The 15,336-nt window shown below is 48.9% G+C and overlaps 1 protein-coding gene across 1 annotated transcript in view; it reads left to right on the top strand.

The window, feature by feature from the left end:
• Ewsr1 (EWS RNA-binding protein 1) overlaps positions 1-10,622 on the top strand; it is a 53,389-nt gene extending 42,767 nt beyond the window's left edge. The window contains exons 8-16 of the mRNA XM_013014376.1: positions 475-512; positions 1,048-1,080; positions 1,651-1,769; positions 7,680-7,809; positions 8,575-8,697; positions 9,247-9,409; positions 9,631-9,728; positions 9,846-10,098; positions 10,219-10,622. Of these exons, the coding sequence (XP_012869830.1) occupies positions 475-512; positions 1,048-1,080; positions 1,651-1,769; positions 7,680-7,809; positions 8,575-8,697; positions 9,247-9,409; positions 9,631-9,728; positions 9,846-10,098; positions 10,219-10,258 (997 nt within the window). The 3' untranslated portion in view covers positions 10,259-10,622. The remainder of the gene's footprint in view (positions 1-474; positions 513-1,047; positions 1,081-1,650; positions 1,770-7,679; positions 7,810-8,574; positions 8,698-9,246; positions 9,410-9,630; positions 9,729-9,845; positions 10,099-10,218) is intronic.
• Positions 10,623-15,336: the final 4,714 nt, after the last annotated feature.

Raw genomic sequence — 15,336 nt, 5'->3', positions numbered from 1 at the left:
CTGATGTGTGTTGTAGCATTTACTGTGGTTGTCTCCTGCTTAGAATACTGTGCCTTGTTAGGAAGTCCAGGGCCTCATTTGGCTCTCCCCTGGGAGAGGTTGAGGGTGCACCTTTATGAATATGGAAAGCTGTTTCCCTCTGCTTGTTCCTCTTCTCCTGGGTTTTCAGCTAATGGGGGTGGGGGTTGGGATCTAGTTTTTCCTCCCTAATTTGCCAAGTATTGCACTATTAATACCAGCCCCCGAAATGAAAGGAACCAACCACACTGGTGTATCCAATCAGACAAGCAAGGTTGTATATTAAGGAAATTTGAGCAAGCTGCCCTGAAGAAAGGCATAGTGACAAGATGAGAGAGATGCATTGTTTGGAGATGTGTTTAGCCAGTGCCCTTCTTCCCCACGAGCCCCCCCAAGGCTCAGAGCGGTACTGGCTTTTAAAGGGAAAGGCCTTCATTTCTTCGTTTATCCCCCCAGCAGCGCTGGAGAGCGAGGTGGCTTCAATAAGCCTGGTGGTAAGTTTTTGAGTATTACCATGGATAGTGTTTAAAAAAATACAGTCAGTTATTAGAAAACTATAATTTTTATTAGTTTCATAGCGGTTTAAAAATGATCTATACAAAAGAGACTAATGGGTACTGCCGGCATTGTCTTAGGGGTAATAAGGTTAACCTATGGTTACAAAACAAAGGGTAACTTGAAGTATTGAGCAACTGCTTCTGTAATATGGGGGAGAGTACAGTTTTTAAATTTGGTTTATTTGGAGGAAAAAATTTGACTTAAAAAATTTAACACTAATTTGGCACATAAGCATTAAAAGTGTATTTGGTTAATGGTTTAGAAGCAAACCAGCAAAGAAAAAAAAGCAAACCCTAGAAACTTTGCACAGATGTTAAAGAGGCACTGCTCCATTTTAGCAGTGTGGGTCATTTTGAATTTAATGAATCCCCATCAAATGGTGGTATAGTAGATAGCTGTGTGTGTTTGTAAGGTTTATAGCTTGCAAGACGTGCACTAACAGGATTTTGTATGATCTTTCCTGGTTGGCAGGACCCATGGATGAAGGACCAGATCTTGATCTAGGTAATTTTGAATTCTTTAACTTCTAAGTGATTGTACCAGACCTGTTACCCTGGGGCTCAGACTGCTGAGGCAGGCGCTTGGCAAGATGGAGTCCAGAGCCTTTGTGGGAGGGAGAGAGGGATATAGATCAAGTGGTGGAATGCTTTGCCTATAAGTGCAAGGCCTTGGGTTCAATCCCCAGTAAAAGTAATCTCAGAGGTAGGAATTAGTAGCTCATGCCTATAATCCTAATCAGGAGGCTCAGATTTGAGGATGGTGGTTCAAAGCCAGCCCAGGAAAGAAAGTCTACAAAACTCTTCTCCAATAACCACCAGAAAACCAGAAGTATAACTATGGCTCAAAATGGCAGAATCCTAACCTTGAGCAAAAGAGCTCAGAGGTGGCACTAAGGCCCTAAGTTCAAACGCCACAACTGACAAAAAACAAAAAGTTATCTTAGGCCTTGGAACCAAGTCTGAGCAGGAGATGGTGAGATTGAGGCAGCCTAGGCTACATAGACCCTGTCTCAAAAAAAAAAAAAACACCTCCAATTGCAGTAGTCACTCCTTTCTGTCTTTTGTTTTCTGGAAGGCCCTCCTATAGATCCTGATGAAGACTCTGACAACAGTGCAATTTATGTGCAAGGATTAAATGACAACGTGACTCTTGATGATCTAGCAGACTTCTTTAAACAGTGTGGGATTGTTAAGGTAAGTAAAGCACAACTGGTTGATCTGGCAGAAATTAGACTATACAACACTTCAAAAGAGATTCAGTTCACATTAAGAATTGTTTCTAAAGTTTTCTGGTTTCTTTCTGGACAGCTTGTTAATTCCTTAAAATCCTCTCCTGCATGTGGCACATACCTGTAATCTTAGCATTCAGGAGATAGAGGCAGGAGGACTGCAAGTTCAAGATTGATCTGGGCTACAAAGTGAGATCCTGTCTCCAAAAAATGACCATTGGCAATGGTATCTCAGTGGTAGAGTGCTTGCATATACCATACAATCTCCAGCACCACAAAAGGGAGGAAAACACTCCCCTTGAAAAACGAGCTGAGCCAAACGCCAGTACTACCACCAGTGTAATCCTAGTTACTCAAGAGGTTGAGTTCTGAGGATCACATTTGAAGCCAGCCCAGGCAGAGAAACACTTTTGTTTGTTTGTGTAAGTCGTGGGGCCTGAACTCTGGGCCTAGGTGCTATCCTTGAGCTCTTCAGCTCAAGGCTAGAGCTCTTCAGCTCAAGGCTAGCATGCCACTTGCAGCTTTTTCTGCTTTCCTAGTGCTGAGGAATAGAACCCAGGGCCTCATGCATATAAAACAAGCACTCTACCACTGAGCCACCTTCCCAGCCCCGCGCCTCCCCTCACCCCCCCCCCCCCCCCCCCCCCCCCCCCCCCCAAAAAAAAACAACACCCCCCCCCCCCCCCCCCGCCCCCGTCACTCTTAACTTCCAATTAATGACTTGAAAGCCAGATGTTAAAGCCCCAGGACCGACCCCATCCAAAAAAAAAAATAGAAAAACTAGCTAATTTTGTTGTGGTAGCAGTAGTTTTTTGTTCTTTTGGGTGTGAGGGGTTAGGGGTGGCTTTGGTTTTTAGTGAAAGTACTAGGGCTTGAACTTGGCCTTGTGCTCGGGCTTGGCTTTTTTACTCACACTTAGTACTTTTATTACTTGAGCTATGCTTTCAGCTTACCATTTTGTTAATTTATTTTGGGGGGGGGTCTGATCATGGGGCCTGAACTCTGGGCCTGCGCACTGTCCCTCAGCTCTTCAGCTCAAGGCTAGCGCTGCTACCCCTTGAGCCAAAGCACCACTTCCGGCTTTTTTCTTTTTGCTTATGTGGTGCTGAGGAATCGAACCCAGTGCCTCTGGCATGCAAGGCATGCACTCTACCACTGAGCCACCTTCCCAGCCCAACCATTTTGTTAATTAATTGAAGATGGAGTCTCGACTTTTCTGCCAAGCCTAGATTTGAACCTCCACTGTCCGTGTCTTAGCCTCCTGCATACTTAGGATAGTGCATGAGTTATTGGCACCTATCTACTAGCCATTTTGTGATAGGAACAAAATGCCAAGCACATTAACATAGTCAAAAACCTAAGGTTTTTTTTTTATAATTATCAACTAAAAATTCTTATATGAATACTACTTTGTGAACATAAACAGCATAAGATATATATGTGTGTGTGTGTGTGTGCATGTGTGTGCATGTGTTTGCAGGGATATACAGACATAAGTACTGGGTCTTGAACTCAGCGTCTTGCACTCTTGCTTGGCAATTTTTTTTTCCTCAGCTGGGTGCTAGTGGCTCACATCTGTAATCCTAGCTACTCAGGAGGCTGAGATCTGAGGATTGTGGTTTAAAAAACTAGAGGTGGGGCTGGGAAGATGGCTCAGTGGTAGAGCACATGCCTTGCATGCCTGAGGCCCTGGGTTCGATTCCTCAGCACCACATAAGCAAAAAGAAAAAAGCCGGAAGTGGTGCTGTGGCTCAAGTGTAGAGCGCTAGCCTTGAGCTGAAGAGCTAAGGGACAGCACCCAGGCCCAGAGTTCAGGCCCCACAACCGGACCCCCCAAAAAAAAAAACTAGAGGTGGCTCTGTGGATCAAGTTGTAGAGTGTTAACCCTGAACACAAAGAAGCTCAGGGACAACACCTAGGCCCTGAGTTCAAGCCCCACAACTGACAAAAAATTTTCTTGGCTGGGAAGGTGGCTCAGTGGTAGTGTACTTGCCTGTCATGTATGAGGCCCTGGGTTCAATTCCTCAGCACCACATAGCAGAAAAAGCCGGAAATGGCGCTGTGGCTCAAATGGTAGAGCACTAGCCTTGAGCAAAAGAAGCTCAGTGACTGTGCCCAGACCCTGAATTCAAGCCCCAGGACTGTCCTTCCCCACCCCCAAAAAAGAAATAATTTGTGTGTTACATGCAAGGTGTTGCAGAAGAAAATCAAGAAAAGTATAGAAAGAGCTTAAGGTAGGAAGATGCTTAAGTCAGTAACCCAAAATTTGGGAATTCCGTATTCTACTTAACAAGCACAGATAGCACATTGGATTTATAAATACACTGTGAGTACACCTAAGGCTCCACCTACAGATGTCTTAAATGGTCTCAGAGCTGAGGTTTCAATTATTGCCACTCTGTGCCTGTGGATGACCATGAAAATGCTAGGAGGAGTAATTTTGAAATTAATAAGTTGATGTTAATGAGTATATACCTTTGCTTTGGAATGCCTGTTTGTCTTATGCTCAATTTTCATTGGGTTATCTTTCATTGACTTCTGGTACCACTATTTCCTGATGTTGCTCCATGTGTTTTGTAAATATCTTCTGTTTATGCACTTTTTTGTTGGTAGTGGGCTTGAAGTCTGGGGCCTAGGCCCTATCCCTGAACTCTTCAGCTCAAGGCAAGTGCTCCACCACTTGAGCTACTGTGCTGCTTCTGGTTTTTGTGTCGTTAATTGGATCTGAGAGTCTTGTAGACTTTCTTTCCCTGGCTGGCTTTGAACAGTGATCATCAGATCTCAGCCTCCCGAGTAGCTAGGATTATAGATATGAGCCCAGCTATGCCTTATTTTTGTGTGACCATATTCTTTTCTTTTTTTTGGTCTGGTCGTGGGCCTGAACTCTGGGCCTAGGCGCTGTCCCTCAGCTCTTCAGCTCAAGGCTAGTGCCCTACCACTTAAGCCACAGAGCCACTTCCGGCTTTTTTCTTTTTGCTTATGTGGTGCTGAGGAATCGAACCCAGGGCCTCAGGCATGCAAGGCAAGCATTCTACCACTGAGCCACCTTCCCAGCCCCTTCTTTTCTTTTTTTTTTTTTTGTCAGTTGTGGAACTTGTATTTGGGGTCTGGGTGCTGGCCCTGAGCCTCTTTGTGCTCAAGGCTAGCATTCTACCATTTGAGCCACAGTGCTGCCTTAACCAATTGATTCCTTAATGGTTTGCCTATGTTTCCTCTCCGTCTTCCCCATGTATATTGACTGTTGTAGCTGCATTTATTGAGTTTCATCTATGCAAGTTTGTTGTTGTTGTTTTGGTTTTTTTTAGTCAGGGGGCTTGAATTCTGGGCATAGGCGCTGTCCCTGAGCTCTTCAACTCAAGGCTAGAGCTCTACCACTTGAGCCACAATGCCACTTCTGGTTTTCTGGATGTTTATTAGAGATAAGAATTTCAAGGACTTTTCCTGCCCGGGCTGGCTTTGAACCATGACCCTCAGATCTCAGCCTCCTGAGTAGCTAGAATTACAGGCTGGTGGTGAGCCACCAGCGCCCAGCTAAGTTTTGTTCAGTTTGTGTGATCATCTGCCCTCAGCAGTTTATGGACTCCTGAATTTGAACATCTTCAAAACCTAGTTCCTTGTTAACTCCATCTAATTTTTAATTTCAGGGCCAGCTTAGTTAGCCTGAAGCCCTGAGTTCAAATGTCAATGCCACCAAAAACAAAAAAAAATTGCACAATTGATTTTGGCATAACTTTGTATAAAATTTTTAGCACATGAATGCATAGTGAATGCTTTTTGGTGATTAATTGGAAATATGAGTCATGCCCAAGCTGGCTTCAAACCATAGATGTGAGCAACCAGTACCAGGCTAAGGACATAGTATTGAAAAAAACTTTTGCTTTCAAATTTTTTTGACAATACTAGGGTTTAAACTTAGGGTCTTAGACAGCTACACTTCCACTTGAGCTACACTTCATATTTTAAAAATTGGTAGCACGGCTACTTTTGGTGGGGGGGGAGTCCATTCATGTGCCTGAACTCTGGGCCTGGGTACTATCCCTCAGCTCTTCAGCTCAAGGCTAGCACTCCACCACTTGAGCCACAGAGCCACTTCCGTTTCTTTTTGCTTATGTGGTGCTGAAGAATGTAATCCAGGGCCTCAAGCATGCAAGGCAAGTGCTCTAACCCTGAGCCACCTTCCCAGCCCCAGCACGGCTGCTACTTTTTTTTTTTTTTTTGGTCGGTCCTGGGGCTTAAACTGGTCCTGGGCTCTGTCCCTCAGCTCTTCAGCTCAAGGCGAGCGCTCTACCACTTGAGCTACAGCGCCACTTCCGGTTTTCTAGTGGTTTATTGGAAATAGGAGTCTCATGGACTTTCCTGCCCGGGCTGGCTTTGAACTGTGACCCTCAGATCTCAGCCTCCTGAGTAGCGAGGATTACAGGCGTGAGCTACCGGCGCCCGGCTACTTCTTAACTAAACATTATATACCTGAATAAATGACAGAAACAGCAAGGAGTTGGTAGCTTACACCTCTTAATCCTAGCTACTCTACTATAGAAGCTGGAAGTGGAGCTGTGGTTCAAATAGTAGAGCACTAGTCTTGAGCACAAAAGTGAAGGTACCATGCCCAAGTTCTACATTCAACTCCTAGGACTGGGGCTGGGAAGTTGGCTCAGTGGTAGAGTGCTTGCCTTGCATGCATGAGGCCCTGGGTTCGATTCCTCAGCACCACATAAGCAAAAAGAAAAAAGCCGGAAGTGGTGCTTTGGCTCAAGAGGTAGCAGCGCTAGCCTTGAGCTGAAGAGCTAAGGGACAGCGCTCAGGCCCAGAGTTCAGGCCCCATGACTGGACCCAAAAAAAAACAAAAAAAAAATTCAAGTCCCAGGACTGGCACCAAAAAAAAAGAAGAATCCTAGCTACTTGGGAGGCCGAGATCTAAGGATCCTGGTTCAAAGCCAACTTAGGCAGCACTCCATGTAATTCTTGCCTCGCCTCCAATAAGCCATCCAAAGGAGGAAGTACTGCTGTGGTTCAAGTGATGAAATGCTAGGGTCAGTACTCAGACCCTGAGTTTAAGCCCCAGAGCCAGCACCAAAAAAAAACAAAACTCCTTGTTACTTACCTTTAACTTTACTTTTTTAGAAGGAATAATATTGGTATACCGTATATCCTGCTATGTGAATACTTTGCTTCCCACTGACACACAAACTTCTTGGTGGTACTAGGATTTGAAAGTCGTTTGCATACTTGCTTAATGCTGTACTGCTTAAGCCTTGCCTCCAGCCTACTTTTTGCTGGTTATTTTGGAGACAAATGCTCACATTTTCTGTTTGGGCTATGTGTGAACAGGGGTCCTCTACATCAGCCTCTTAAGTAGCTAGGATTATAGACTTACTTGCACTACTATTAGGATTCAGCTAAAGAGTGTTCTACCTTCCATTATTAATTGGAGGTAAAAGTCTCATGGATTTTTCTGCTCAGGCTGGTCTCCAACCCCAGTCCACAGGTCTCGGCCTCTTGAATGGCTGGTATTCCAATCATGCCAACAGCTCCGGAGATCTGTTCTTATTTTTTATTTTTGTACATGTCCTGGGGCTTGAAATCAAGGCCTAGGCACTGTCCCTTAGCTTTCTTTGCTCAAAGCTAGTCTTCTACCACTTGAGCCGCAGTCCTATTTCCAGTTGTTTGGTGCTTAATTGGAGATTTGAACCATTATCCTTAGATCTCAGCCTCCTTATTGGCTAGGATTTAGTGTATGAGCCATCCATAATTCTGATCAAGTGATTGAATAATAATATCCTTGTGCCTGCATGCTTCCTATGACAAAATGATTGCTTTGGCCTGCTGAGGGACTTTCTCAACATATTAGTCACATCCTATGATATTTTGTATATAGATGAACAAGAGAACTGGACAACCCATGATCCACATCTACCTGGACAAGGAAACAGGGAAGCCCAAAGGTGATGCTACAGTATCCTATGAAGACCCGCCGACTGCCAAGGCTGCCGTGGAGTGGTTTGATGGTAGGGCTGTGCCCGCTGGCATTCTTTGCTCTTCTCCCTCAGGCACATGTAGGGTCTTGGAATGGTAGTTGTACTTGTCAACTTAAAAGTAATGATCATTTGGTAATGTTGGATGTTTAGAATGCAACCTCTGAAGTTTAAAGACAAAAGACAGATGGACTCTCCCTTTGTGTATGTAGAGCAGAGCAGGAGGAAGAACTTGAGAGCCCATAGGAACAAGATGAGCCTGATTGATGCTCTTACTAGGTATAACCACAGCTCCCCCTTTCCTAGTCTGCAAATGGTTGTCCTTCGGGCCCACATCCAAGAATACCCTTGGAAGCTTCTGATGAAAGGGTGCTCACCTAACACTCAGCTCAGTCCAGTCTTCAGCAACACACACAAAATCCTAGCCGGTGTGCATTTGAGTGCAAACGTGTACATGGTTAAAGCCCTGTTGAAATTTCACTTCTGACAAAATCTATTTGCAAGTATCTATGTTGCTGGCTCAACTGCCTCCATTTCCTCTGAGCACTGCTGTGAGAGCTCCAGCAGCCCTTTTCCTGCAAGGTATAACTATACAGGGCTTTGAGCCGGAGCTCCTGCCTTAGCCTCCCTGCTGCTGGGCGCCATCATGCTTAGGTGTGAAGGGCAGGCCTGATCCTTCTGAGAGAGGCATCAGGGTTAGCAGGAGGCTGGGTGTGAGAAAGGGGGCTTCTAGTTTTCTCCCCTCTCACAGGGAGGGCTTGCGCTTGGATTTACCCATGTTCTGTCATCTCTTTCCAGGCAAAGATTTCCAAGGGAGCAAACTTAAAGTCTCTCTTGCCCGGAAGAAGCCTCCAGTGAACAGCATGAGGGGTGGCATGCCGCCCCGCGAGGGCAGAGGGATGCCACCACCACTGCGTGGAGGTACTCGCTGCTCACATTTAGTGTGCTTTCTGCCCTTGAGGCCTCCACTAGCGTGGGGGTGGATAAGGAGTGTGGAATCAGGACTGTACGAGTGAAAGTGGGCGGCACCTGCCTGTGGAGGACAGGGAAGAGGGATTTCTTGGCCCCGGGAAACCTCACCGCCTGCCTATGTGAACTCCAGGGCTGCTATGCTCTGGCCTCAGTCTGAAAACGCCAAATGCTAGTGTGCGAGTCCAGTGAACAAACTGGGGGCTGGGGCCTGTGGGCTAGTTGGTGTTTCTTGTGGCAGAGCTGCTCCTAGAAAGAGGCTCACTTGGGCTGGGAAGGTGGTTCAGTGCTAGAGCGCTTGCCTTGCATGCATGAGGCCCTGGGTTTGATTCCTCAGCACCACATAAGCAAAAAGAAAAAAGCCGGAAGTGGTGCTGTGGCTCAAATGGTAGAGCGCTAGCCTTGAGCTCAAGAGCTGAGGGACAGCGCCCAGGCCCAGAATTCAGGCCCCACAACCGGACCCAAAAAAAAAAAAAAGAGGCTCACTTGTTCTTCCTTCAGGTCCAGGTGGCCCAGGAGGTCCAGGGGGTCCCATGGGTCGCATGGGAGGCCGTGGAGGAGACCGAGGAGGCTTTCCCCCAAGAGGACCACGGGGTTCCCGGGGGAACCCTTCTGGAGGAGGCAATGTCCAACACCGAGCTGGAGACTGGCAGTGTCCCAACCCGTATGTACTTCACTTGACAGATTGGTAGTGTCACCACTCCCGGTGGGGGGTCAGAGCCTGCTGGTGACTGCGTGGGGACGCTGCCGGAGGCTCCTCAGCCACTTGATGGAGGAGATCCTCTTGGTGGTTTGTGCCCGGGACTGTGGGCGGTAGGGGTGCCTTTTGTCCCTCTTTGCTCAGCTGACTTCCTCAGTGACTTGTGCTGTCGGGACTTTGTGCAGGGGCTGTGGAAACCAGAACTTCGCCTGGAGAACAGAGTGCAACCAGTGCAAAGCCCCGAAACCCGAGGGCTTTCTCCCGCCGCCCTTCCCACCTCCGGGTAGGTACAGCTTTCCAGAGTGTTCCCTACGCTTCCTTCGCTAGCCTTCTGTGAGCCATGGGCAGCCCCAGCTCCCCATTAAGGTAGGAATTTTGCCTCCGCCCTTTGCTACCTCAGGTGGTGACCGCGGCAGAGGTGGCCCCGGCGGCATGCGGGGGGGTAGAGGTGGCCTCATGGACCGCGGTGGCCCCGGTGGCATGTTCAGAGGCGGCCGTGGTGGAGACAGAGGCGGCTTTCGTGGTGGCCGTGGCATGGATCGCGGCGGCTTTGGCGGAGGAAGACGAGGGGGGCCGGGGGGACCCCCAGGACCTTTGATGGAACAGATGGGAGGAAGAAGAGGCGGACGCGGAGGACCTGGAAAGATGGATAAGTATGTGGTGGGGGGAGTGCCGCACAGCTCCCATCCATCTGGCACTGGTGTGGGGAGCTTGGGGCGGGGGCAGGGCTCCCTGCCCCGCCCAGTGCCAACAGGGCCCCCTTTGCCTTGCAGAGGGGAGCACCGCCAGGAGCGCAGAGATCGGCCCTATTAGACACAGCCCGCAGAGCCGCATTGACTACCAGATTTATTTTTTAAACCAGAAAATGTTTTAAATTTATAATTCCATATTTATAATGTTGGTCACAACATTATGATTATTCCTTGTCTGTACTTTAGTATTTTTCACCATTTGTGGAGAAACATTAAAACAAGTTAAATGGTAGTGTGCTGAGTTTTTTTTTCCCCCCCCTTCTTTTGAAGATGGTTGTTTAAGACGTAACAATGGGAACCCTTGTGAGCATGCTCAGTATCATTGTGGATGAACCAGAGGGCCTCTAACTGTAACAATGTTCATGGTTGTGATGTTTGTTGGTTTTTTTTTTTTAAATAAAATTCCAAATGTTTATAAACAGTCATCCTTCTCGGCCTCTGTTCGCAGGTGCCTGCCTCTGGCCCCCCAGGGGTAGGTACATGGTATATGGCTCCTTATGGAGGGGACATCTTGAAAGGGTTTTAGATGACAACAAAAGGGAACAGCCTTCTGTTGATCCTCAGGCAAGGACCTGAAAGGGGACGGAGCAGGAAGAAGGGTTCATAGCTCTGCACCTGTCCTCTGCATTCACCTACATACAACCCTTCAGGAACTAGCAGGGATGGACCCAGTAACTGTCTTCTGCCCTACCAGGCAGTTCCCTGTGCTGGGATGCATTCATTCTGCTACCCCTGAGAACACCTTAACCTGCGACCTGCCCGCAAGCTGCTCCTCTCTGCCTTTGGAAAGGATTAACCTATGCCTTCCTGAAACAACCCAAGCCACTGGTGCCCTCCATTCCCAAGCTCGGGGCCCTGCATTCCCACCCTGTGCCATCGCTGCTTGGGAGGCTGACAAGAGTTTGATTCTGCCCTATCCACACCAGCACATTCAAAACGCTTGAACAGCCTCAACCCAGTCCTCCAGCTTGCCCCAGAGACCCGCGCCACCGCTGCCACCTCAATCTTTATTTGTCCCAGCCCTTCCTCCAGCTACACTGACTTCAGGACAGGAAACAAGTGATTCTCGAAACCCTGGCTTAGCCTGGGACTGGCTCAACCTGAAGTTGTAAAAATGCATGGCTCCCACCATGCTTATTGAGACCCACAGGCCTCTGACCTCAGGTGCCCTGCGCTCCCATTTTACTGCAGTCCAGCTTGAAGCCAAGGGAGTTCTACCAAGGGCCCCACCCACCCATGCCTCCACCATATCACCACCAGGCGGCTCCTGAGTCAGGCCAAGTGCCTCATCCACCCATCCATTCCCTCCTGCCCACTTCTCAGATGAGCAGAAGGGGAATACAGAACAGAGGCACCTGCTTGCCAGCCAGGTACACTACCTCTGAGCCCAATAGAAGAAAGCTGAGCAAAAGTAGCTCAATACCAGCCTGAGCTGCATCTTGAAACCGTGTCTGGAAAAAAGTCCTGCACCCATACCCAGGACCACTGGCTCTGCACTGCCGGTAATAGAACCCAGTCCTCCTCCAGCAATGTTTGCCACTTCCCTTTGTCCTCCAAAGAACAAGAGAGGCAATGGAGAGACTGCAGCTTTTTCAGAGAAGGACTCAAGGGCTCTAGGCCGCCACCCACCAAAGGACTGAAGCCACTGTCTAGTCATAGCTACCTCATTCATGTCGTAGAACCAGAAAGCTGGAGGCTCTGGAATGGACCTGGATGGTAACCCTAGCTCAAAGGCCTGGAGAGGAAAAGGATGGGGCACACTCTCCTTCAGAGAAGTGGGAGCTGGATGCTGGTAATTCACAGGGTATTTTTGTTTTTTTGTTATTTTGGTCGGCCATGGTGCTTGAACTCCGCCTAGACGCTGTCCCTGAGCTCTTCAGCTCAAGGCTAGTGCTCTACCACTTGAACCACAGCACCATTTCCAGTTTTCTGGTGGTTTATTGGAGATAAGAGTCTCATGGACTTTTCCTGCCGGGGCTAGCTTTGAACCATGATCCTCAGATCTCAGCCTCCTGAGTAGCTAGGATTACAGGCATGAGCCACCAGCGCCTGGCTTACGCTTTTAATCTTAGCTACTCAGGAGGCTGAGATCTGTGGATCTCAGTTCGAAGCCAGCCCAGGAGGACAAGTCCCCAATTAACCAAAAACTGGAAGTGGAGTGGCTCAGAGCACTAATTAGCCTTGAATGAAAAGAGCTCAGAGATAGTACCCAAGCCAAGTTCAGACCCCACAACTGGGGAAAGAAAAGCCTCTAGCACTCATCAACACCTCTGAGTTTCCTAAGCTCTGCTCCTGCCTTTGCCCACGACCATAGATATAGCTACAGGGAGCCAGTTAAGACCAAATCAACCTCCCCTGCTAGAAACCCAGCATGTGACTCCACGTGAGTCTCCTGGAATTAACTCCTTGTCTGGCTTCAAACATCAATCCTCAGACCAGAGCCTTCCAAGTGGCTAGGATTATAGGTGTAAACACTGGTATACCCAAGCCATTGGCACCCAGCTCTGCTTTCCTCTCCCCTCTTTTTCTTGCTGGTAATGGGGTTTGAATTCAGTACCTTGAAATCTAAGCTTGCCATTGGCATTCAACTCCTCTCTCCTATCCCAATCTTCCCTTTCCCTCCCCGCTACCTCGTGCTCATGACCTTGAGCTTACAGCTGGTGCTCTACCACTTGAGCCATGCCTCCAGTCACATGTTGCTGGACAGAATATCAGGTATTTCTACCCAGGCTAGCTTTGAACCACAATCCTTCAGGTCTTCCTGAGTGGGATTATAAGCATGAGCCACTGGTACCTGGCTCAGTATCTTCTTTTTTATGTGTGCCAGTAGTAGAACTTCAAGCCTCACCTGCTTGCTTTAGCTTTTCATTCAAGTCTGGTAATCCATCACTGGAGCCGCAGCTGTACTTTGGCTATTTGCCCATCTCAAGGACTTTCCTGCCCAGGCTGGCTTCAAATCACAATCTCCAGATCTGATCTCAGTCTCCTGAGTAGCTAGGATTATAGGTGTGAGTCACCAGCACCTGGCTTGACAATGATGTTTAAACTTTTTTTTTTTTTTTTTGGTCGTGGGGCTTGAACTCTGGGCCTGGGCGCTGTCCCTGAGCTCTTCAGCTCAAGGCTAGCGCTCTACCACTTGAGCCACAGCGCCACTTCCGGCTTTTTTCTTTTTTCTTATGTGGTGCTGAGGAATCAAACTCAGGGCCTCAGGCATGCAAGGCAAGCGCTCTACCACTGAGCCACCTTCCCAGCCCAGGTACAATTTTTTTTTATTGAAGTATAATGGGCTAGAACAGGAAATTGCTCACTGGTTAGAGTCACCATCCCAAGGTTAGAAGAAATTTACTGAATTACATTGACCTCTAGAGCCTGATCTATTGGCCTGGGTGGGTAACTTAAAGATTTATTATTCCAAGCCAGTGCCTGTGGCTCACACCTGTAATCCTAGTGACTTACAGGTGAGATGAGGGGGACTGCATTCAGCCTAAGGAGAAAAGTCCATGAGACTCCATTCCAAAACAACAGCCGAAAAGCCCACGTGGAGTGTGAAGACTTTAATTCAAACCTTGATATACCTTAAGCGCGAATTGAACAAACCAGGTGCTGGTGGCTCTCCCCTGTATTCATAGCAGCTACTCAGGAAGCTGAGATCTGAGGATGGAGGTTCAAAGCCAGCTCTGGCAAAAGGAAGGAAAAAGAAAAAATCTCTAAAAGGTTTATCTTCAGTTAACCAGTTCTAGGCCCTGAATTCAAATACCAGTGTTGGGATGCACACACACACACACAAGATTGAATAGAACTTTTCTTCCATCTTTAGGTGGGTAGGGACTCAAAAACCATTTGTGACATCCATGACTTTGGTGAAGTATATAACCTGTGTGTTGGGATATATCTTCTTTTTCTTTGGTCAGTCTTGGGGCTTTAACAACCTGAGCTCTTTTTGCTCAAAGCTAGCACTTTACCACTTTGAGCTACAGTTCTACTTCTGGTTTTTGAGTGGTAACTGGAGATAAGAGTCTCATGGGGACTCTTCTGCCCAGGCTGGCTTTGAATCACAAACCTCAGGTCTCATCCTAAGTAGCTAGGATTGATTACAGGCCTGAGCCACTGGGCCCCGACTTAGCTATGTTTTCCTCAGAGATCTTTGACCTCTTCTTCCATGATTAGGATCCCTTAGTGTTTGCCCATGTGCCACAGACACCTCTGTTTTTTGTGTTGGTCCTGGGCCTTGAACCCTGGGCACTGTCCCTGAGCTTTTTTGCTCGAGGCCAGTGCTCTAATACTTGAGTCACAGCTTCACATCCTGCTTTTGTTGCTGATTAATTGAAGATAGTCTCAAAGATTATAAGCTGGTTTCAAACTCTGCTCCTCAGATCTCCGCCTCCTGAGCAGCTAGGATGACGGGCGTGAGCCACTGGCATCTGCTCAGAAGATCCTCTGGCCTTTAAATGAGGGCGTCCCCTAGCCAGTCACCCGCTGCTCTCCAGCCTGGACCTGTGTGAAGGGCACAGAGTCGGCCTGGCTCACAGTAGGAGCTTCATTAAATTCAGCTCTGAGCTTCTGAGCGGCAGCAGGGGGCAGGGTTTCCCGGTGGTGCCGGCCCTCCTCGGCCTCGGCCCCAGCCCAGCGGGGTCAGCCGCCTCCACGCCGCGCAGCTCTGCCCGCCAGACCCTCAGATGGCCCGGGCCAGGCCCCCGCCCCCCGCGCATCGGCGGGTCCCCATCGCCTGCCAGCCGGCCACCACGCCCGGGGGCGCCGGGCCTGCGGGAGGGGGCCCGGCTATCTGGCCGCGGGGTGGGAGGTGACGCTGCAGCCGGGGAGCCCTATCGCTTCCTGCATCCCCGGAACCGGCTGAGCCGCAGCCTCTGCCCGGGGAAGGCCGCCGGCCCCCGGGGAGGGTGGACAACTAAAAGCGTCCACCTCTTCCTTTAGGAAACCAAAGGAAGGAGGACGGCGGCGGCGTGGGAACCCTGATAGCGCAGCACCCCGGGATTCCAGGCCTCACCGGGCGGGACGAGCCCAAGTCCTCCCGCCCCCTCTCGCTCCGCCGCCCAGGAAAGGCGCGGCCCCTTTAAGAGCGCGCGGCCCCGCCCGGCCCTCCGGGCCGGATCCGAATTCCAGGGGGGCGGGGCGGAGACG

The sequence above is a fragment of the Dipodomys ordii genome, unplaced genomic scaffold, assembly GCF_000151885.1.
Source record: "Dipodomys ordii isolate 6190 unplaced genomic scaffold, Dord_2.0 Scaffold23, whole genome shotgun sequence".
Classification (NCBI taxonomy): domain Eukaryota; kingdom Metazoa; phylum Chordata; class Mammalia; order Rodentia; family Heteromyidae; genus Dipodomys; species Dipodomys ordii.
This window is presented reverse-complemented; position numbering and strand designations above follow the sequence as displayed.